The sequence below is a fragment of the Camelina sativa genome, chromosome 20, assembly GCF_030686135.1.
Source record: "Camelina sativa cultivar CO46 ecotype springtype chromosome 20, ASM3068613v1".
Classification (NCBI taxonomy): Eukaryota; Viridiplantae; Streptophyta; class Magnoliopsida; order Brassicales; family Brassicaceae; genus Camelina; species Camelina sativa.
The window spans coordinates 32,751,024-32,776,086 of record NC_141899.1 but is presented as its reverse complement, the minus strand read 5'-3'; the positions used below and the strand labels follow the sequence as shown (position 1 = coordinate 32,776,086).

General features: G+C 36.8%; 2 protein-coding genes across 2 annotated transcripts; both read right to left on the bottom strand.

Moving 5' to 3' along the window:
- Positions 1–11,453: 11,453 nt before the first annotated feature.
- On the bottom strand, positions 11,454–20,438 carry LOC147919763 (uncharacterized). Its single transcript, XM_087504807.1, has 8 exons — positions 20,363–20,438; positions 19,916–20,147; positions 13,832–14,695; positions 13,017–13,610; positions 12,783–12,923; positions 12,549–12,689; positions 11,800–12,470; positions 11,454–11,716 (listed from the first exon to the last, which is right to left on the bottom strand). The coding sequence occupies exons 2-8, from the start codon at positions 19,946–19,948 to the stop codon at positions 11,470–11,472; spliced, it is 2,691 nt and encodes an 896-aa protein (XP_087360933.1). The 5' UTR covers positions 19,949–20,147; positions 20,363–20,438; the 3' UTR covers positions 11,454–11,469.
- A 456-nt stretch (positions 20,439–20,894) lies between these two features.
- On the bottom strand, positions 20,895–21,968 carry LOC147919762 (uncharacterized). Its single transcript, XM_087504096.1, has one exon. It carries the CDS (start codon positions 21,966–21,968, stop codon positions 20,895–20,897), a length of 1,074 nt encoding a protein of 357 aa, XP_087360222.1.
- Positions 21,969–25,063: the final 3,095 nt, after the last annotated feature.

Sequence of the window (25,063 nt, the reverse complement as noted above, 5' to 3'; positions counted from 1 at the left end):
GACTTCAGAGGATAATGATTCGCATCAAACAGCTGGAGGTAATGGACGGCCATATCCTCATTCCCTTGACAAATACTTAGTACCCCACATGCTAAGGTGGCATAACCGTCGGCCGGTACAATACGACTGAGAATATCAATCCCACGCTGGATATCTCTATCCTCAGCCACAACCCTTAGCCCTTCGTAGTAAATGGCAATGGGGTTGCCGGCCTCAAAGCATTTGACGAAGAAAGGCCTGTGCCGCCCTTCATTTTGGAGGCTACCATCAGGGGCATTGGATGTGTTGATTTCTGATGGACCAGTACAAAGCCAATATATAGCAGCTGTCTTTAGAACTTCGTCACTGTATACTGCATTTTTCCCCCTATGACCAGCCATTAAAATAGAACCAAGTGAGGACCATCCACCATATTCTGCAGCATTTTCTGCAACAAGGGAAACGATTTTTATGAAAACATCGTCGGGGAGATCCGGCATCTTGGGTGCTCGAGCGGACAGAGTGTTGTAAAAAATAATTTTATTCTAGTTTGTAGTTGAGAGGTAATAGACTAAAGTAACGGGAATACTTGTATATATACAGAGATGGAATAATATTATATTATTTGGTTGGACCAGAGTACAAGAAAGTTTTCCTGTAAATATTACAACTCAGCTGTAAAGTGAATATATCAGCCATTACTCTTTCGATAACTCAGCCATACCTCACTATAACTCAGTCGTAACATGACCTTTCGTTTTCCCGTAAATAATACTATAACTCAGCCGTCAAATCATATATATCATTCATTTACCTTTAAAAATTTTCTTCTAATAACCCAGCCATTACTCTCTATAACTCAGTTATAATATGTCCTTTCGTTTCCCGTATATATTATAACTCAGCCGTCAAGCGATATTTTGGCGGGAAACCATAAGTTAACCTAATAATAAACGCGACCTTTCGTTTTTCCTATTGTTTTTCCTTTATATTTTCCTCATTCATATGTCTGACTCTCTTTCATCTCTTTCATCTCTTCTTCGTTTCTATTGTTTCTCTTTATCTTCTCTTAAATCACAGATCTGTCTATCTGTTACATCTTCCTATCGACATGGAAGTTGTTCCTCACATCGATGGACAGTTTTTTAGAGATGTCGAAGCGATCATATGCGCCACTGGTCGAGAGAATATTCCGGTTCTAAACCCTGGTGTGGGTTCCTTGGTTGACAAAACCACTGTTACGTGGTTCAAGTTCCTTCACGTTCTCTCTATCGCGATCGGAGGAATACTTCAACACAACTGGTACCATGCGTGGCCGACGTACCGCTTGATTCCCTTCCACTTTAAGAGACGGTGGTTTCTCCTCCTCGCGGTAAGATCAATAAAACAAACCATATTGATATTATTCTTTACTCTTATCGTTCCTTTCCTTCAATTGTAGCGTAAATACACGTGGGATCCAAAGCATACTTTAACGGTCTGGACGCAGTTTAATTTGGTGGCTAGAACGATATTCAGATCCCAGATACGTGCTCTCAGGAGGATATGGGCGAGTGGTGGCAATAAACCCAAGATGCTGACTAGCATAGTTTGGAATGATTTGGTCGATATGTTTGAAAAATTTGGCCCAGAGGACGTCGGTTTCAAAAAGTGATTGTCATTGTACTTTTGTGTCGTCTTCTACATGAACTAATGAACTATGAACTACGAACTATGATTTTGTGTTTTTTTATTTTTTATTTCGTTTTGTTAGTACTTTCATATTAATATAAGGGAAGGGAATCAGTCGTTATTACGATATCTCAGCCATCACAGAATCATAACTCAATCATAAAGTTCAATAAGTCAACCACATTATAGAATAACTCAGACATCACTTTACCGTAACACTTTGAATAATTATTTTAAATTTAGATTTGAGTTATAATAATTTTAATTTAAATTGTCGGACAAATACTTTTACAAAAAATAAAAATGCGTTAAACATTTTAATAATATCGAGAGACGTTTTAATACTTTAAGAAAAATAAAATTCGAAATTCGAATAATAATTATTTAATTATTTGCAATAATATCTTGTGATAAAAAGCTCACTTTATGAATTTATTATGCGTGTGGATTTGAGCAGGCACGGAATTAGTGATTTTCACGCTTCCCTAACAACACTTTTTGTAATATCGAGAGACGTTTTAATACTTATTAGTAATCTGACAGAACAAAAGACCCAAGAAAGAAAGAAGAATACGTTTTCATATCTTCATATTATTGAGAAGACCCTAAACAATAACTCAGCCATAACGTTACCATAACTCAGCCAACCCCAATTTAGAATGACTATATAACCAACCAAACCGATCCAAACCGGAAACTAATTTTTCCATTATTTTCGGTTAATTACGGTTATATTCGGCTTGCTATCGGTTATATTAAGTTAATCGACCTAATTTGGATAACATTTGGGTTATTTATGGTTATATAGTCGTCTAACCGACACATAACCGGAAATAACCAAAAAGTAATTTCAGAATTTTTTTTAAAATTTGAAAAATGGTTATCATATTAGTATATCCAAATTACCACCTTAAACCAAACACAATATAACCAAAACCAAACTGTTATATTAAAACCCATAATATTAGAAATATGAAATATACATATCTAACCCTAACCCTAACCCTAACCCTAACCCCTAAACGTCATGTGTTGTATGTTTTACACATCCTTGGTGAGAATGTGTAAAAATCAATCTTTGTCTATAATTATTACTTTTCATTGCTTATAGTGATTGTAATATTTCTTTTTTCATTCTATATTTTAATTTTGAATTATAATAATTATAATTTACAAATATTTCATAAGTCAGCCGTTTATGTCGACAACTCAGCCGTATCAGTCAAATGTTTGAGAAATACTTTTATTAAAAAAATTTTTTTTAATTCAAATTCAAATTTTAAATTCTTTTTAAATAAAAAATCGCTAAAATCTTACTTATTACGCGTGTGGTTCTTAACAGTAAACATAATTATTGTTTGTGTCTCTCCAACAACACTTTTTATCTTCTCGAGAAGGTATATAATAAATTAATATACCGTAAACGATAACTCAGCAATAACTTTACCATAACTCAGCCAACCCCAAATTAGAATGAATAAATAACCGACCAACCGAACCAAACCGGAAACTATTTTTACATTATTTTCGGTTAGTTACGGTTATATTCGGCTTGCTATCGGTTATATTAAGTTAATCGACCTAATTTTGAAACGTTTGGTTATTTATGGTTATATATTCGTCTAACCGACACATAACCGGAAATAACCGAAAAATAATTTCAAAATTGGAAATATGAAACATACACCTCTAACCCTAACACTAACCCTAACCCCTAAATGTCATGTTTTGAATGTTTTACACATTTTGATCAGAATGTGTAAAAATCAATCTTTGTCTATAATTATTACTTTTCATTGCTTATAGTGATTGTCATATTCCTTTTTTCATTCTATATTTTAATTTTGAGTTATAATAATTTTAATTTACAAATATTTCATAAGTCAGCCGTGTGAAGTATGTAAATCAGCCGTAACTTAACCGCAAACCAGCCATAATTTTGAAAATAGACAAATCAAAGTTTTACAAATCCAAGTACAACGAGATAACAAACGAAACGAAGGAAGGACATAATGCATTATTTAATCTGGATCAAAAAAACCAGGTGCCTCATTGTAGATTTCTGCAGCCATTTTAACCCGTATAGCCTGGATATTTTGATCACTGATTCCATCGAAAGACACACCAAGCGCTAGACATTCAATAAACTTTAAAGCGTACACACCACAGTCACCAACCTGTACGTTTTGAGGGACCTTGGAGGCACTCTTCCTCCTGAAACTGAACTGACTGGCAGTAGGTGTACGAATTTCGTGAGGAACGTTCGCGTTCATCATTGCTGGAATCATCCGTGTAAACGCCCTACAATCATTCAGCATTGTAAGCTCACTCTTTTCGGTTACTTGTCCCACGATGCTATCATAGCAATCAATATGCCTTCTCTTTAGATCCACGTGGAGCGCCACCCAGTGATTGCCTCCAGTTTGTGGACAAATATACAGGTGATCCACATCTTCTATCCACTTCAAATTAGTCGGTTCATCTAGTGGTAACAAACCTTTAACTAACTCTTCATAACTATTGCCAGTCATTTTAAAAAACTTGGGTTTCATATTGAACATCGTATAATCACCAATCATCGATCTAGTGAACCACGGGTCTATAAACGCAATGCGTTTGTTGTGGAATGGGAAGGGATCTCGTTTGTACCTAATACTGAGGAGTCTCATAAACGCGCCCAAGTGCTGTAAACCAGAAAACTGATTAGTAAACAACAACTCAGCCATAATGTAATATAAGTCAGTCGTAAACAATAACAAATCATACCACTGCCACCTACTGTCAATATGTATTATATCTCAGCCGTAAACATAATAACTCAGCCATCACTTATAATATCTCAGCCGTAAACATAATAACTCAGACATCAAGTTAAACTTACTTTATCAGACAGCCACCCAAATGTACCAGACGGCCAGTTATTTCTTTCGGTGATGAGAGTCCTATAGAATTCAATATTTGATGTTGACTTGCCTAATGGTGTACCCCTAAGAAAAAAATAAGAACAGGTTAATATAATTTTAACAAGATGTGATTAACAAGGGTCTAAAGGGTCATACTCGGCTTTCTTTAGGTACTCCAAAAGTTTCTGCAACTTGACCGGATCAACAGGTGCCAGAGGATCATATATTCCAGGTCCAGGTGAACAGTTCTTCCTCATGCACGTCAGTCCGTTGTCCCCAATATAAGGAAAAGTCCTCTCTTGTGTAGCTTGTAGTTTATTCAATGAACTTCCATCCGGGGACAGCTTAACATTCTCCAGCCTTAAAGCTTTGATTCTATCAAGCCTAATCTTTTCCTCCTCATCATCCTCAGATTCAGGTTCAAGGATATTGTATTCAGCCATAATCTTGGCTGTCATATCACATATACTGCTGTCAGCAGCGTCGGCACCAGCGTTTGCACCAGCTTTGGATACTCCCTCATTCAAATCAGATCCCAATTGATTGATTTGATTAGGCTTAGTAGTCTTTCTAACTCTTTTCTTTGGCAGATTATTTCCATCCTTCTCTTCCGCCAACTCTTTGACCTTCTTTGCAGCCGCCGCCTCATCTTCTGCCTTCTTTTCCGCAAACTCTTTGACCTTCTTCGCAGCCGCCGCCTCATCTTTGGCCTTCTTTGCCGCCAACTCTTTGTTCTTCTTTGCAGCGGCCGCCTCAACTTTGGCCTTCTTTGCATTTAATTCTTCGTCCTTCTTTCCATCATTGGCATTTTTCCTCGTGTTAGTCCGTTGAATTGGTTTCGTAGCAGCTGTAGACTTCTCAATGAAATTAAGAAGATGATCTTTATCAAACTCATCTTTATCAAACTCTTTATTCAGATTCCTACTGACCCCAGCCAAACCACTACCAACTACCTGTATAACATAAGCGAAGACAATTAAAGATAATGATAACTCAACCTAAACAATCTGGAAACTCAGCCATAAGATTAACATAATTCAGACATTACCGGAGGACTGTTGACAGAGTAGTTTTGGTGCATTTTTCCTGGAACTGCTGGTACTGGTGGACTTTTTGGTGACAACAGTTCATCAATAAGGTTCTTTATTTTGAAATTTTTACAAGTGTTTTGTGACAACAGTTCATCCCCAAGGTCTTCAACATTGTTTTGGCCAGTTTGCCCAACACCCAAGGAAAGCACGTGCTCTTTCATCTGCTTGAGATCACTCTCAACAGAACGAAACCTGGTTTCAAACCTTTCATTCATCCTCTCTTCTATTCTATCTCCAATGTTTTTTTCCAAGGTGTCAAACCTTGAGGTTAAATTAGACACAACCTCAATGAGAGTTCCAACCGGTCCACCACCCTGACTGTTGGAAACTACCACCTTCTGTTCAGCTCCTTCACCAAATCCACCACCCTGACTGTTGGAAACTACCACCTTCTGTTCAGCTCCTTCACCAGATCCACCACCCTGACTGTTGGAAACTACCACCTTCTTGACTTTCTGCTTCTTTGCGGGAGGAGAGTCAGAATCAACATCGAAAAAACCTTTAACAAACTTATCCTCATGTATGTCTTGGATAAGGCGATCAACTGCTGGGTCGTCTTTTTGATCTGGCCACGTATGAAATAGCTCCCGTACATCATCCTTCATAACCATTTTAGTCACACGCAGCTGTAACATAAGAGAATATGAGACCCATCAGGGAATAATAACTCAGCCAACACTAAACAATAACTCAGCCAACACTAAACCATAACTCATCCGTTACTAAACAATAAATCAGTCATAACTAAATCATAGCGAAGCCATTACTAAACAATCACTCAACCAGATATAAACCTTACCTCACCAAGTGCTTTGATCTCTTTAGCAATTACCGATACCATCGTAGAACGTGTACGGTTTCCACCCCATTGAAGCATCGGTATGCCACCATCATTAGCTGATGCATTCCCAAACCGTTCTCCAAAGCATTTGATGGACTCATACGCCCAAGCCTGTAACACGGGTGTAAACCCACTGAGGGTGTACGACTTTCCCGTAGGGTTCAGCATCTTTATGGAATCAACAAGAGCTTCAAATGCTGACCGACCCCACGGATACGTCTTCATTGCTTCATCATCAAAAACTCTTTTGGCACTTTCATATGGAATTCTAGAGTTATGATGCAAACCATAAAGTCCAATGTGTTGAAGAAGCAACAGTCCCAACCATTTACGATGATCAAGGTTAACCCATCCCCGGCACACTTTTAATGCTTCCCTGAGTTCAAGTAGCGTTGGACCTGCCCCACCAGGCACTTTCAAAAGTCGGAAGAACTTTTTGTGTTCCTCTTCAAGTTCAAACTGTTCAGTAGGCATTGGGTCTATGTTTAACCCCGTCAGATAATGAAATTCATTCAACCCAAACCTGATAGGTTGACCGCCGACCACAAACCAAAGCTCCTTCTTATGTACCCTTAACTGGTTACATAGTAGGAAATGAACAACCTTACCAGACCAGACGAATTGGCTATCAACTAGCTTAGAGATTATTCCAATTGGTACTTTCTTCGTTTCATCCCACGCATCCAGTCCTATTGATTCCCTAATCTGAGGTAATTCTAACATCCTGAAATTTGTGTTTATATCTCTAGACTCTATTTTAGCGTATAGTCTTGGTGGGTAATCCCTTGCTTGTTCTTCAGAAATATCCTTCGCCATCTGATAGTAAAGCATAAAATAAATCAGCCATAACATATGGCAAACACAAGGCATATAATAACTCCGCCATAATACATAACTCAGTCGTAAAGCATAAGATAACTCAGTCCAAACTCAGCCATCCAAGACGGCGACAATCACCCGTATCTCAAAAATAAATAGGAAGACACATACCGGAACTCGAAGACGAGACGGCTTAGACGGAAACGAACAAGACCAGCGCCGACGAAGAGAAGAAAGAGCGAATGAGGATATCGAGCGAGGACGGCGAGAGATGACGGCGGGAGAGTAGAAAAAGACAGATTATCGCCGGCGCAATTAGGGTTAGATTTTGCCGACGATAAGGACAGAGAGTTTTTTTTTCCGCGGTTTAAAAACTGTTCACTTTCCCTCTCATTGTAACTGTCGATGCTGGAAAGATAACTCAGCAGTCATAAACGGTATCTCAGCCAACCCTCAAATTAGAATGATTAAATAACCGACTAAACCGAACCGAACCGAAAAAATAATTTTTCCCAATTTGGTATTTTTGTATTGGTATGTTTGCCTAGTTTTCTTATATTCGGCTTATTTCGGTTATATTATGCTAATCTACCTAATTACAATATATTTTGGGTTATTTATTGTTAGATATTCATCTAACCGACCAATAACCGGAAACAACCAAAAATTAATTTCAAAATTTTAAAATTTTTTTTAAAAAATTATTTTCAAAATGGTTCAACCATAAGTATATCCATATTACCACCTTAATCCAAACACATTATATCCAAAACCAAACTGTTATATTAAAAACAAATAATGTTACCTCATCTAACTCTAAACCCTAAACCCTAACCCTAACCCTAACCTCTAAACAACATGTTTTGGTATGTTTGACACATTTTGATCAGAATGTGTAAAAATCACTCTTTTTGTCTATAATTATTATTTTTATTGGTTATAATAATAGTAATATTCATTTTGCCATTCTAAATTTTAATTTTGAGTTATAATAACCTTATTTTACAAATATCTCATAACTCAGCCGTTTAAGTCAATAACCCAGCCACTACTTAGTCAAATTACTGGCCCCTTCTTTAATAATAAATAAAAATACATGACAAATTTGAATTCAAATTTTTGAATTTATTTTTAATAATAAATCGTTTGAAATATTTTTATTAAGCGTATGGATGATAACAAGAAACATAATTATTGTTTGCGTCTCCCCAACAACCCTTTTTGCATTCCCGAGCGGGTATATAATAAATTAATAGGGTGGCCGTCGGATAACTCAGCCGTAAAACCATTATTATGGCCGTTGCATAAGTCAGCCATAACAAAGTTGTTAATTTAACTGACTATCCTAAGTCAGTCGTGTAAAGAACACAACTCAGCCTTCAAGTATATTACTGTCAAACGACGTCGTTCGATATATTGTTTTAGTATAAATTAAGGGATTTGGTGTGATTTATTGCTTCAGTAATCGAGATCGAGTCAAGATGATGGCAAATAGAGATATATACGGCGGCAACTCCAGGGCTGATGAGAAAACTGCTTCTGAAGCACTAGCTGAGGTAGATCTCTAGACTATCTGAAATCTCAAAGCATTATCTTAATATTGTGTTTGTGGAACTGTAGGAACTGAATCGTAATGAAATAAATATGAAAATGAGGTACGGCGAAATCCGGAGGCGAGACAAGGGCATTCCAATCGGGTGTAATTGCGGTGCGGTGCTTCTCGTTGCCACTTCTAATGATCCTACCACGAGAGGAGAACGTTATTTCAGTTGTCTGTATGACATCACAGATGTAAAGATTTTTGTACTCTTATTGTTGAGTTTTGTGTTCTGTTTCTGACTTTTTTTTAGTCTAATATGAATTATGTACTATTTGTAAGGGTCCCGGTCAAGGCTGCGGTTTCAGGAAGTGGTGGACTGATGCAGTGCGCGAAGAGTTTAGGGTTACTCAGGAGGATAAGAATGAGATGAAGCAGGACTTGGATGCAACCAAGAAGCGCATCGAGATTCAAGAAGAAATGATCTTGTATTTGGAAAAGAAATATGACGCACTGGAGAAGAAGTTTGAGAGCTTGAACAAGTATCTGTGAGATTAGTCAAGCTCCGTTGTTTTTTTTTTTTTTTTTTGGAATTGATATGAATTTTCTATGTTGTGGTGTTTTATCAATCTATTTTAATAACTCAGTCATGATTAATTATAACTCAATCATCATTAATTATAACTCAGCCGTCATAGACGATATCTCAGCCAACCCTCAAACTAGAATGACTAAATAACCGACTTAACCGAACCGATCGATAAAATAAATTTTCCAATTTGATATTTTTGAATTGGTATGTTTGGTTTATTTCGGATATATTCGGCTTAATTTCGGTTATATTAGGGTAATCTACTTTATTACAATATATTTTGGGTTATTTATTAGAATGCCTAAATAACCGACTAAACCGAACCGACCGATAAAATAAATTTTCCAATTTAATATTTTTGAATTGGTATGTTTCATTAATTTCGGATATATTCGGCTTAATTTCTGTTATATTAGGCTAATCTACTTAATTACAATATATTTTGGGTTATTTATGGTTAGATATTAATATAACCGACCCATAACCGGAAATAACCAAATATTTTTTGATTTTTTGATTTTTTAAAAAAATATTCAAATGGTAATAATATTATTATATCCATATTACCACCTTAAACTATACACATTAAAACACATTAGAACCAAATCCAAAATTCAAATAATCTGAACCCTACATCTCAAACCCTAAACCCCAACCCTAACCCTAACCCTAACCCCTAAACGTCATGTGTTGTATGTTTTACACATCCTTGGTGAGAATGTGTAAAAATCAATCTTTCTCTATAATTATTACTTTTTATTGGTTATAATAATTGTAATATTCATAATTCAATTTTACATTTAAATGTTGAGTTATAATAATGTAAATTTACAAATATTTTATAAGTCAGCCGTGTAAGTCAATAACTCAGCCATCACTTAGTCAATTTGTCGGAATTTTAAGATTTTTTATTCGAATTTTGAGTTCAATTTTTTAATTATTTTGTATAATATATTGTGAAAAAACTAACTTTATAAATTGATTACGCGTGTGGATCTGAGCAGGCACAGAATTATTGTTTGGGCTTCCCCAACAACACTTTTAGTAATATCGAGGCACGGCACAAAAGACTAAACGAAACCGTACCAAGTTCATAGCCATAACTCACTCATCCGTACGAAGTAGATAACTCAGCCGTTCGAAATATATAACTCAGCCATAACATATATGTTTATTCAATATTTAATTATAACTCAGCCGTGTGAAGTACATAACTCAGCCGTAACATTGAAAAGATACTAAACAAAGAACTTTCTTATCCAAGTACAATTCCTACCAAAAGAAATCCAGATGTTTTTTTACATATCCAAGTACAATTCCTACCAAAAGAAATCCAAAGGTTTTTTTACATATCCAAAGTGCAAGTCCTACCTACCAAAAGAAATACAAATGTTTTTTACGTGAACTGATTCATAAAATCAGGTGACTCATCGAAGATTTCTGCTGCCATTTTAACACGTATACCCTGGATGTTTTGATCACAGATTCCATCGAAAGACACACCAAGCGCTAGACATTCTATAAACTTTAAAGCGTACACGCCACAGTCACCAACCTGTACGTTTTGAGGGACCTTGGAGACTGTCCTCCTCCTGAAGGTAAACTGTTTGTAAGTAGGTGTACGAATTTCGTGAGGAACGTTCGCGTTCATCATTGCTGGAATCATCCGCGTAAACGCCCTACAAGCATTCAACATTCTAAGCTCACTCTCTCCGGTTACTTGTCCCACAATGCTATCATAGCAATCAATATGCCTTCTGTTGAGATCCACGTGCAGCGCCACCCAGTGATCGCCTCCAATTTGTGGAGCAATATACAGGTGATCCACATCTTCTATCCACTTCAAATTAGTTTGTTCATCTGATGGAATCAAACCTTTAACTAATTCTTCATAACAATTGCCAGTCATTGTAAAAAACTTGGGTTCGGACTTGAACAACGGATAATGACGGTGAACCATTTCACTGGTGAACCACGGGTCTATAAACGCAATGCGTTTGTTGTGGAATGGGAAGGGATCTCGTTTGTACCTACACCTAAGGACTCTCATAAACGCGCCCAAGTGTTGTACAACAGAAACTGAGTAGTAAACAACAACGCAGCCATAATGTAATATAAGTCAGACAACGACAACAATAACTAAGACATTTAGATAAACTTACTTCATCAGTAACCCACCCATATTTACCATATTCTTCTGGCTTCACTGGCCATTCCTTTCGTTCGGTGATTAGCACCCTATAGAATTCAATTTCCATTCCGCCTTTGCCTAACGGGATATTCCTAACAAACAAATAAACACAAGTTAATATAATGTTAACAAGCTGTTATTAACTTGTTAAGCAAAAGGGTCTAAAGGGTCATACTCGGCTTTCTTTAGGTACTCCAAAAGTTTCTGCAACTTCACCGGATCAACAGGTGCCAGAGGATCATATATTCCAGGTCCAGGTGAACAGTTCTTCCTCATGCACGTCAGTCCGTTGTCTCCAATATTAGGGAAAATCCAGCTTGGATGATCTTGTTGTGTATTCAATGCACTCCCATCCGCTGACAGCTTAACACTCTCCAGCCTTAAAGCTTTAATTCTATCAAGCCTAATCTTTTCCTCCTCATCATCCTCAGATTCAGGTTCAAGTGAGTCGGCTTCAGCAAAATACTCGTCTGTAATATCTTCTGCACCAGCTTCTGAACCTCCAGGTAGTACAAATTTCAACGGCTTAACACCAGCAGCCACAACAGCAGCAGTAGGATTTGTAGGCGCCCTACCTCTACCTCTACCTCTACCTGTACCTCTACCTGTACCTCTACCTCTACCTCTACCTCTACCTCCACCTCTACCTCCAGCCGCAGCTACTTCTTTGGGCTTCTTTAACGCAGCTACTTCTTTGGCCTTCTCTGCCGCCTCTAACTCTTTGGCCTCCTCTGCCGCCTCTAACTCTTTAACATTTCTCCTCGTGGAAGACCGTCTTTTCGTATCAGCTGGTCTCTTAGTAGCTGGAGACTTCTTAGCATCTCGAGAAGTCAAATAGTTCTTTTCCTGTATATTAAAATTATAATAACTCAGCCTAAATATTCTGAAAAATCAGCCATAAAACAAAGATGAATCAGACATTACCTTCTCTCCCGCCTCTGACTCTTTGGCCTTCTCTGACGCCTCTAACTCTTTGGCATTTCTCCTCGTGGAAGGCCCTGTTTTCGTATCAGCTGGTTTCTTAGCAGCTGGAGACTTCTTAGGAGAAGTCAAAGAGTTCTTTTCCTGTATATCATAGCGAAGACAATTAAAATTATAATAACTCAGCCTAAACATTCTGAAACATCAGCCATAAAACAAAGATAAACCAGACATTACCGGCTCTCCCGCCTCTAACTCTTTGGCCTTCTCTGACGCCTCTAACTCTTTGGCATTTCTCCTCGTAGAAGGCCCTGTTTTCGTATCAGCTGGTTTCTTAGCATCTGGAGACTTCTTAGGAGAAGTCAAAGAGTTCTTTTCCTGTATATCATAGCGAAGACAATTGAAATTATAATAACTCAGCCTAAACATTCTAAAAAATCAGCCATAAAACAAAGATAAACGAGACACTACCGGAACTTTTGGTGGACCTTTTGATGTCTGAAGTTCCTGTCCATGTCCCAGGTTATTTAGTTCCTGTCCCATTTTTAAAGTCTGGTCAGTCGTGCTCTTTGAAAGCACGAGCTCTTTCATCTGTTTGAGGTCCGTCTCAAAAGATCCAAGCCTGGTTTCAATCCTTTCATCCATCTTCTTCTCCAGATTCGCCGATACATTTTCAATGTTCCTATCAACGGTGTCAAACCTTGTGTATAACTTAGAGATCAATTCGTAGAGATCATCTTCCCCAGCATCTTCCTCCTCACTTACCTTTTTTCCTTTCTTCTTCCTCTCATGTGCAACTCCTTCACTAGTTTCCTGACTGTTGGAAACTTTCATCTTCTGAACTTTCCGCTTCTTTGCGGGAGGAGATTCAGACTCAACAACTGCTTCAGCTTTCTTTTTCTTTTTCTTCTTATCACTCCCCTTAACATCCCAAAAACCTTTAACAAACATATTCAGATGTATGTCTTCGATCAGGCGATCGATTGCTGGGTCGTCTTCTTCTTCTGGCCACGAATGAAATAGCTCGCAGCCATTTTCCTTCATAACCATATTAATCACACGCAGCTGTAACATAAGAGATTATGAAACCCATCAGTAAGTTTTAACTCAGTCATTACTAATGAAAGCATAAATCAGTCATTACTAAAACATAACTCAGCCAACACTAAAGCATAAATCATCCATTACTAAAACATAACTCAGCCGTTACTAAACAATAACTCAGCCATAACTACATCATAACTCATCCATTACTAAACAATCACTCAACCAGATATAAACCTTACCTCACCAAGCGCTTTGATCTCTTCAGCAATTGCGGTTTCCAGCAATGAACGTGTACGGTTTCCACCCCATTGAAGCATCGGTATGCCACCATCATTAGCTGATGCATTCCCAAACCGTTCTCCAAAGCATTTGATGGACTCATACGCCCAAGCCTGTAACACAGGTGTAAACCCACTGAGGGTGTACGACTTTCCCGTAGGGTTCAACATCTTTATGGAATCAACAAGAGCTTCAAATGCTGACCGAACCCACGGATACGTCTTCATTGCTTCATCATCAAAAACTCTTTTGGCACTTTCATATGGAATTCTAGAGTTATGATGCAAACCATAAAGTCCAATGTGTTGAAGAAGCAACAGCCCCAACCATTTACGATGATCAAGGTTAACCCATCCCCGGCACACTCTTAATGCTTCCCTGAGTTCAAGTAGCGTTGGACCTGCCCCACCAGACTCTTTCAAAAGTCTGAAGAAATCTTTGTGTTCCTCTTCAAGTTCAAACCGTTCAGTAGGCATTGGGTCTATGTTTAACCCCGTCAGAAAATGAAACTCATTCAACCCAAACCTGATAGGTTGACCGCCGACCACAAACCAAAGCTCCTTCTTATGTACCCTTAACTGGTTACATAGTAGGAAATGAACAACCTTACCAGACCAGACGAATTGGCTATCAACTAGCTTAGAGATTATTCCAATAGGTACTTTCTTCGTTTCTTCCCACGCATCCAGTCCTATTGATTCCCTAATCTGAGGGAATTCTTTCATCCTGAAATTTGTGTTTATATCTCTAGACTCTATTTTAGCGTATAGTCTTGGGGGGTAATCCCTTGCTTGTTCTTCAGAAGAAATAATCACCATCGACATCTGTTATAGTTCATAAGTAAATCATAAAATGAATCAGCCATAACATAAAACAAACTCATACACAAAGCATAACATAACTCAGCCACAAACACATAACTCAGATCTAAAGCACAAAATATCTCAGTCACAACTCATCCGTCAGCAAAATAAAACAAACAGTAAATCAGCCATCGAATCGAATAAATCTAACAAATCAGCCATAAACCCTAAAATAACTGAGCCGCAACATAAAACAAAAAGTAAATCAGCCATCAAATCGAATAGATCTAACAAATCAGCCGTCATTAACAACGGCGACAATCAGCGGTAAATCATCGAAAAAACCCACATTCAGCCGGAAAACTCGAAACTAAACAGTCGACACATACCGGATAGACGAAGACGAAGAAGTCGAAGAAGACGAAGAGAGAGAGAGAGCCAATTGAAGAAAGAGAGTGCGACGACGAAGAAAGACGGTGAGAGATGACAGTGAGAGATGACGGCGAGAGATGATGGCGGGAGATTGACGGCAAGAGAGTGGACAATGACAGTATCGCCGGCGACGAGAGACGAGAGTTTCGATAATTTTTTTTTCTTGCGGTTTGTGAATAGTTAAAACTATTCACTTTCCCTCTCTTTGATATAAACGAGAGAAAACAAAACTGTGGATCTTAAAAAAACTGCTTAATGACGTATTAATTCATATCTGATGTGTATTTTAATTTGTTGATGTGTATTTTTTTTTTTTTTTTTTTTACTCAAATTCGGAAAACAAAACCCAAGGGGTAAATTGTAATTACATCTAGGCACTAAACATTCTAGTAATTTTCAAAAGATTTATAGATTTGAGTAATAAACCAACTTTTGGATAACATTTGAGTAATTCTTTCTTTTAAAAAAGTTGTGAAATATTGAATAACAAGAGATTTCAAATAGTTTTTAAAAATTACTGATTGAATAACAAGAGATTTTGTATTATTTTATTGGATTTTACATAAATCTTAAGTTGAACAACATAGGATTTCATAAGATTTTTAAAAATCCTCAATTGAATAACAAAAGTTTATTAGAATACTCTAAAATCTTTTAGAATGTCAAATTTAATACCCACTCTTATTTCCCTACTAGGGAAATCATTATCTAATAAACAACTACAAATACTCGAAATCCACAGTAAAATAATATTCATGGATCAATTTAAAGGCTATTCGAATATTCATATATTAATGTCATTCAAATTGGCTTAAATTATTTGTTATGTTTCCCTTCCATGAATATTCTAATTAATCCTCGTTTATAAATTTGTTATGAAACCCGTTATAAAATATTAAAACCGATCTTCTAGAAGTTTTTCTTCAATTATTTGTAAATTAGGTTTACTTTATCATCAAGCAAAATCCTTCTCTTTGTACTCCTGTACAATACACTAGATTGGATCCACCGGATGTACGGGTTTAGAGTTTTTAAAATAAAATTTAATTTAAAATAAATATTTTTAGTACGGAAAAAATATCTATAAAAATAAATTGATACACGGAGTTGTCCAATGTGATATTTGCTGTAAATGGTGCGATTATGCGGTTGAAACTATTAATCATGTTTTTTTGAATGTCCTCGCTCGTGTGAAGTTTGGGATTTATCTCCGACTCTCGTCTCGTCAGAGAGTTTTCCATATGACTCAGTGTACTCGAATTTGGATTTTGGTTTCAGGAGGGGTGTCTCTCAATAAGGTGATCAATTTCTTTCAATTACCATAAAATTTATGGGCAATCTGGAAGACCATAGATAAAAATGTTTTTCAAGATTTAGAGATCGAGGCAAATGATATAATTGCTCAGGCTTTGGGCGATAAGTTAGCCTGGGAAAAGGCGCTCTCTTTTATGGCGGTCATGTCAGCTCCATCTTCGTCTTTGGATGTCCAAGTTTATTCACCTGGTTGTCAGATTAATGGTTCTTGGAAAGCAATCAATGTGCATTCAGGATTAGGTTAGTGGTGTTGCGTTGGTGAGGAGCGAACCTTGTTGTTGGGGGACAAGTGTCTAAGGATAGACCCCTCTCCCCTACATTCGGAGTTAGAAGCGTTGTTTTCAGTCATGGAGCGGATACATGTTGCAGGGATCGCTTGTCAACATTTTGAGACTGATTGTGCTGAGTTACTCACTATTGTGTAGTCTCTGAAGATTGGTCATCCTTCTCCAACTTGCTCGATGAGTTTAACTCGCTGGAGTCCTTCTCACTATTCTATATCTCTTGGATACCCGTGCGTCAAATACGAGGGCAGATTGTCTTGCTCGTGCTTCCCGTTTTCTTATTTCTGAAGTTTCTTTTGTAAACCCCTTCCATCCAGCTTTGACAACTAACCGGAAATTTTCTTTTTAATTTATTGTTTGGTTGAAAGAAAAAAAAAGTAAATAGATACACTTTTAGTTAAAAAAAATAGTTGTAGATGAGTTCAGTTATTTAAATAAAATTAAATTTAACAAATAATATATATTTAATTCTTTTCATAAATAAAAACAATGTATAAAAGTAAAAAAAAAAATTAGTTATAGAAAATAGTTATTTTTTGTTTTCTGCAATACACTAATGTATATCTATTTACAAATCTATTGTATTCATGACCACTAAAAGTATATTTGTACACATATATTTTACTATTAAAATATATTCTTTAGTTTTTACTATTACCAACAAATTTTCTTTATGAACACATTAAATAATCTATTATATGTCTCTTCACTTTAACATTTTTTTTTTGTCAACCAAACATTAATAATTAAAAAATAACTCTACGGTTAGTTGCCCAAACCGGAGGGTAAGAATTTACAAATGAAAGTTCTGAAGCTAAAGATCTTGAAGAACGAGCAAGACAATCTGCCCTTTCGTTTGACGAACGCGGAATCCTGGTAAGAGTGAAGGATAGGAAGGAAGATCGGAGAAGGCTGAATTCGTCCAACAGATTGGAGAAAGCGGGCCATTCGTCTGGAGATTGCACCATCGCCACTAGCTCTGCACAGTCCGTCTCATAAGATTGACAATCAACACCAGCCGCCATGAGGGATTCCATAGCCCAAATCAACGCCAGTAACTCTGAATGTAGGGGTGAAGGACTTTGTCTCTGACATCGTGCTCCCAAAAGTAACGTTGTATCCACATTATTACAGTACCACCAACCCAATCCCGTAAAAATGTCTGAAACCTTCCAATATCTATCAACCTGACAACGAGAAGAAGGTTCCTGGACTTCCCTAGATGACGAAGGATCCAAGACTCCTGCAGAAAAAGCCTTGGCTTCTCCCATAACAGTTTATCATTCGACGCCTGATTAATATTATCGATTGGCTCCGCCACTAAACCCTGAAATACTTTTTTATTCCTATCTTTCCAAATTGACCATAAAACCCAAGGTAATCTGAAACCGATATCCTAAACACCCGACTGGGATGACGCCCTCCAGAAAATAAAATCTAAATTCGAGTAGACTGATCCATAAGGAAAACTATCGGGAATTAACAAGACCGAGGACAGATCCCATATCCTCGCGAGCATGGACACTCAAAAAGAGCATGATTTATAGTTTCAATCTCAGAATAACAGCGTTTACAAATGGAATCGCACCGGACCCCTTGATGAGCAAGCCGTTCCAACACAGGGAGAGTACCAGAGGCGATCTACCAAAAAAAGTGTTGAATCTTTGGGGGAACTTCAAGTTTCCAAACGTGGGCCCGAAGAGCCGAACACGTCGGCCCGTACTCAACTTCCCTAATTAACTGTCGTGCAAGCCGATACCCTGACTTGACCGAGTACTTCCCTGATTTAGTATAATGCCAAATCAACCTATCCGGTTTATTAGATTTACTAATGCCCATACGCTGAATCATCTGAATATCGTCAGGGTCCAAAAAAGCCTCTAGGGTAGGCAAATGCCATTCCTTCGTGATTGGATTAATCAGGTGATTGACCATTAAGTTAGGAAGGAACTCTTTCCCTCGACCATTAGCTGGTCTTGGTTGAGTATCCGGTATCCAAGGATCTCGCCAGACCGAAATATTGCAACCAGAACCTATCAACAATCTTGTCCCTTGTTCCACCAAATCCTTTGTAGAATAAATACTCTGCCAAGCAAACGAAGGGGAGTATGGTTTTTTGGCCATTAGGGGATGTTTATTCCTAAAATATCTACCCCGCATTACCCGAGCCATCAGGGATGTCGGATATTGAATTAACCGCCAATACTGTTTAGCTAACATTGCATCATTAAATTGCTCCAGTGCTCTGAAACCCAGACCGCCCTCACACTTATCCTTACACATTTTATCCCTAGCAACCCAATGCAAACCACGAGCCTTATCATTGGACTTCCACCAAAACCGTGCAATAACACTGGTTAATTTAGACATCAACTCCTGCGGTAGTTTATAACATGACATAACATGAGTTGGGAGAGCCAACGCAACTGATTTAATCATGACTTCCTTACCGCCTTTCGATAAATATTTTGCAGACCAACCGTTTACACGATCATCCAACCGATCATGCACATAATTGAAAACCTTAGTTCTCGATCCCTGAAGGTTTTCAGGGATACCCAAGTAAGAGCCCATACCGCCTTCTTTAGAGATACCAATGACTGATTTTAACTGGGTTCTTATATCAGACGGGACTTTCTTACCAAACATAATAGAAGACTTCTCCAGATTAACCTCTTGCCCAGAAGCTTTCCCATAATTTCCTATTATTCACTTTAACATTTTTATAGTTAAAAAGCGCATACGTTAATATTACATACTCCTATCTTATATATTACTATATTACAATAGCAGTCTTTTTGAATAAATTATTTGATTGGTGAAAAAAATATGAAATGATCTATTTTCATTTTATTTTTTTACTTCAACAATCTTTTTCTTTATGTAAATGTGAGTATTTACATTTTCTTAGAAACTGTAATTAATAATATAATTTTCACAATCATTTTTCTTGTAAAATCAGCAACTTAAATTAAAATAAGTAAATAATATTATAATTTCGAAAGTTATGATATATATAATTTATCTTATAATTAGATTTTAAATAAAATTAGGTTTTATTTTATCTATTTTACTTTTATATAAAACATTTTTATGGTAGATATTGAATTTTTACATTTTTATTCATTAAAATTTGTAAGAGAATGAATTTAAATTTACTTGAAAAATGTAAACACATGAAAAAAAAAAAAAGGAATTCTAACAAACTTACGAGTATGCATGTTATAAATGAGGATGTTTTCATCCCATAAGGTATTATGAACCCGAGTGGTGATGCGGACAGACTCTAAGAACCCTACTGCTCCCAAAATGTACAGATCTCCGAGCATGCCTCTTACATGCTGAAAACGCCTAATCATTGGAAGAACGTCTTTACATTTAAGATTTTGGGGAACTTGAACACCCTCAATATCCCAAAAAATCCAATTATCATCAGGAGGATCCTGAAAACATTTGGAAACGCATGAACGATTAAGGATCTATAGGATCACGAAAATCAAAGAAGATATATCCCTAATCTCAACATCAACAAAGATCTCTATGCCTAATCTGATAAAAATGAACAAAAATGAACGATTAAGGAACTATATAGAATTACGAAAATCATAAACTCATCATCAACAAGGATCTATAGATAGAAGAAAATAAACCAAACTACCTTGTTCACCTCGTTCTCCATGAAATCTTGAACGGCCACCGCGATAGTCTCACCAAAAAAAAAACGATAAGAGAGCACAACAACAACGAAAAATATATCATTATATAGTAGGTGTGAAGTAGGGTTTCTCGAAAAATTTGGGCCATATGAAGTAGGTTTACTAAATAATTGGGCCATATGAATGATGAGTCCAGACACAATTTAAAGGTTTTGGATTCTTAGAAGAAATAAGGGAAATCTCCTAAATTCTAATTTTCCTAATTTTCAAGGATTCATGAATGGGTAAATTTTTGGTTTTTTATAATCAAAAACCAAAAACTGCATTCAAGACATGTAACTCTATGAAGATTTTAGAATTTGCAGATTTTGAATTTTGAAAAAATATTAACAATAACTGGAATTTAAAAAGAGAACTTTCCGGATATTGAATTGTAAATGGAGATATAGCCATTAATGCGATATATAATATCACTAATCTATTTTGCAATACCTAATAACCATTTTGTAAAATCTTTTTCCGCCTGGTGTAACCTCATATTTTCCTCAAGAGTGAATATAGAACAATAGTTCCATAAATATGAACGGTTGATTGTTGCCATAACAGTTTCTTGTCTAGTTCCTTGTGGTATAACATGTAGAATTTGTCTAAAATCACCACCAAGAAGCATTGTTTTCCGCAAAAGGGTTTATTTGCTGCATCTGGATTTGCGACTGATAGTACATCTCGTAAACTCTTATCAAGAGCTTCAAACGCAAACCGATGGCACATAGGTGCTTCATCCCAAATGATAAGATCTGTTTTCTCTAGTAATTCTGCAAGCATTGAATTACGGCTGATGTTACATATACTATCTTGATGAAGATCTATAGGGATCTTGAAACGCGAATGTGCAGTTCTGCCGTTAGGTAATAGTATAGCTGCAATTCTGGATGAAGCCACTGGCAGTACAATTTTCCCATGTGATCCTAACCTTGATATTATTGTCTTGTACACATATGTCTTTCCAGTTTCGCCTGGTCCGTTGAGGAAAAAAAATCTTCCTCTCCCATGGTCAATTGAGTCGATAACAGCACCATATACTTCCTTCTGCTTATCATTCAATGTTTGTATTAACTTGCAATATTCTTCTTCTTCTTTAGGAATATTGTAACTCTTTTCATCTTTGAGCATCGAGTTTTTCATTTTCTTCAATAATTCCTTGTCTGGTTTTGGTATATCTTCAAAATCAGTCAATGTTCTATCGTTATGTGCTAAAATTCTCTCGATTTCTATAAGTGTATAACTTTGTAACTCTTCATCAGAGAATCGTTGATCACTAAAGTTGAATGTCTTTCTTTGATAATCAGGGATGTCCGCAGCTAGGTGTCGCCAACAATGCTCCCATAAAGTATGTGGACTACTCAATTCGTAGTAAAGTAACAATGTCACAATGAGATGGCGAAGCTGAATTGGAAATGCATATTTTGCTGCTTCGTCCATGGCCTCCTTCCATTCGGAATCACCATTTAACATTCTTCTTGCATAACATGCCGCTTTGAATAATTTGTGTTTTACATTATCAACGGTTAGTAAATCATCAAATCTTGTCGGCCCTTTTACTTTCATTAGCAGCATTCTCAAGTAATGTAGTTATATAGAAAACACAACATAAGGAAATTATAATAAATTCAAAATCTCATATATTTAATATCTACTATAACTACAAGATCAAAATACTAAACATATTCTTCATATCATCGATAATTCAAACTGCAACATTTAAGAGATGTGAAATTCATGTATTGTTTCCAAATCAGTATAATTTGCAATGATCTAAAGGAAAAGTATGATCATAAAAAAAAGCTGTGATTTTATCTAAGACTCGCTATGATTTGACTCACAAAAAGGATTTGTGGGTCTCCAAAAAGTATTCACAAAAAGGATTTGTGAGTCTTTCACACTCAAGTGTTCATTCTTGAGATCCTCGTGGAGGTGATGACGAAAGAAAATCATAGCTTTGGACTTGTCCTTGCTTTGAGTTTGATTTCCTTCTTTGATGGTGTCAAGGAGATCTTTTGAATCTCAGCATCTAGTGAATATGCCAAGTAGTTGTCTCCACTGATGTCAAGAGCTCCAAATTCAAGACTCATGTATTTCGACATGAATACTTGAGTATGAAAGACTAGTCCTGGGAAATCGGGTTTTGGTTCTACCCAATCGGGTTTCGGGTAAATCGGTATAAGACCTATTGATCCCATTCGGTAATTTACAAAAAATTCGGTTTGGTACAATTAGTAATTGGCCGGGTTCGGAGCGGTTTTCTACTCCAATACAAAATCCAAAATAACCCGAAATTATTCCGGGTTATAATCTGTTTGGTTATTTTCAGTAACCAAAGTACTCAAATAACCGAATAAAACCCAAGATAACTGATTAAAATTATAAAATACTCATGTAAATAACCAAAATAACCGATTAAACCATAAATCAAACCCATAACATTAAGTTTCACCATAACACAACCAAATACCATAACATTAAGTTCAATAAACTCACAACCAACTTAAAACAAAAGATAGAACAAGTTCAAATAGCCAATGAAAATTGGGAACAATGAAGAAGCATCCACACTAACAAAAAGGTCCTTGCTGCAGTGTTGCTCCATGTGAAACAAATGAAACTTGAATGAGTCTCTATCTTTTGATAACAAACCATAGGACATCTATTGTTTAACTTGAATGATTCAGCAAAGTTTCAATATACCTTTACTATTGCCGCAATCCATGCCTTAAAAAAAAACACCACATAAGAAGACCACATAAGCTAAGCCTCAAGATGATTCTCATCTCCAATACCAAACTCTGCAAAACAGTTTTAAAATTAAGTTAGAAACAGAATTATAGAACAAAGTATTATCATTTACGAATATCAAAATTTGTTAAAGATTACCATTCTCAAGATGATCAAACATTTCAAACTCTGAGAGCAGTTGAGCACTTGTGATCGCTGTCGGGACAGCACCACTCTTGATATCTTGCCTCATCCATTGCTCAGTACACATGAGGACCTCAATCATGTACCTATGAGGGTCTAAAATTTTGCATAGCAGGTACATCTTTAGCCATCTCAGCCAAGACAGGATACTTGAAAGAATTCACTCTCCACCAAGATAACACATAAAATTATGCACCCCTAATAAGCTTTGGATTCTCAACAGGATCTGTGAGATGAATCCCTAACTCACGCCTTACTTCTTCATCTGCTTTGTCAACAACCATCTCTTTATAAGCCATATCCATTCTCTTATAACCCGAATCATCAACCAAATCCATCTTCTCATGAATCACAGTTGATTGATGTTGTTTGGCCTTGGTAGTCTGAGAAGATGCACCATTTGTATGACTGTAAAAAGCAGCATACTCCTTATACATCAAGTCGAAGACAGAGAAAACTGAATCAAACATAGCCTTGGAGTCGACAGTATCTTCACCATACAGCTTCTCAAAACACATCTTGGCAAACTTCATCTTCTTTTTTGGATCGAACACAGTTGCAATGATCAGCATCTTGTTAATATTCTTCATTCCATCCCAATACTTCACAAACTTCTTCAATATTTCATCCGCCCTGTTCTTCAATTCATCATCTCTGCTGTTACTCAGAAATGAGAGGTTCCTCTCTATTGTAACAATCTCACCATAACACTTATGCGCATTCAAGTTGGTGGAAGCAGAGACAACCAAAGTGGAGTTGTAGAAAATCACCAGAAACTTCACCAACCTATGACATAAACATGAGAGTGTAAATAAGTGTAAACATTGGTTTAGTGCAATAAACAGGTCAGTATAAAGATAAGTCCAGTAGATTACCTTTCAATTGCATTCCAGTCAGTTGATTCAGGAGGTCCAACACATATGTTCCCATTGTCTAATTCCAGGAAGTAGTCGTGGTACAACCTATCTTCTAGAAGCATCTTGTCAAAAGCAACTTTGTACTTCAGGACATTTGTCAACATCGTATATGTTGAATTCCATCTGGTCTTCACATCCAATGTGAGACTTTCTCTTTTCAGCTTCCCTGAATCAACCCTCAACTCAAATGACTTCTGCCTAACATGAGATGACCTAACATATGATACACCATTGCGTATAGCCTCCACATTCTTTCCTAACTACTGGAAACCATCTCTCACAATCAAGTTGATGATGTGAGCACTGCATCTGACATGCATGTAGTCTCCATCCAAGACAAATGCTTCATTGCTAACCAAGCTGAACTCTCTTTGAAACCTCTTCAGAGCCAAAGTGTTGGCTGTTGCATAGTCGACAGTGACACAAACCACCTTCTGAATCCCCCATTCAGCCAGACAATCTAGAAGAGTAGTTGCAATTGTTGATGCTTTGTGATCTGAGACATACTTGAAGCCTATGATCAGTTTCTTCAGTAGCCAAAACGCATCAATGAAGTGAGCTGTGATCACAATGTAGCTTGCACCTGTTTTACATATTGTACATATCAAATAATAATCAGATACGAGAATATAATTAATGAATCAATCAATGAAATAAGAAAGAAAGAGCAAACAAACCTGTATTTAGAGCAACCCATATGTCTGTAGTTAGGGACACCCTTTGCTTGTTTGAATTAATCCAGTTCTTCAGCAAAGCTTTCTTCTTCACATACATCTGCACTATGTCTCTGCTTGCTATTCTCCTTGAATG

What these genes read in the sequence shown, in the direction of transcription:
- LOC147919763 (XM_087504807.1), bottom strand. Translation starts at nt 19,948, where the DNA reads ATGAAAACATCCTCATTTATAACATGCATACTC. An exon ending in AGTTAGAGGCGGGAGAGCCG is followed by an intron (nt 12,690 to 12,782) that starts GTAATGTCTGGT and finishes TATGATATACAG; the next exon opens with GAAAAGAACTCTTTGACTTC. An exon ending in AGTCAGAGGCGGGAGAGAAG is followed by an intron (nt 12,471 to 12,548) that starts GTAATGTCTGAT and finishes TTTAATATACAG; the next exon opens with GAAAAGAACTATTTGACTTC.
- LOC147919762 (XM_087504096.1), bottom strand. Translation starts at nt 21,968, where the DNA reads ATGAAAGTAAAAGGGCCGACAAGATTTGATGATTTACTAACCGTTGAT.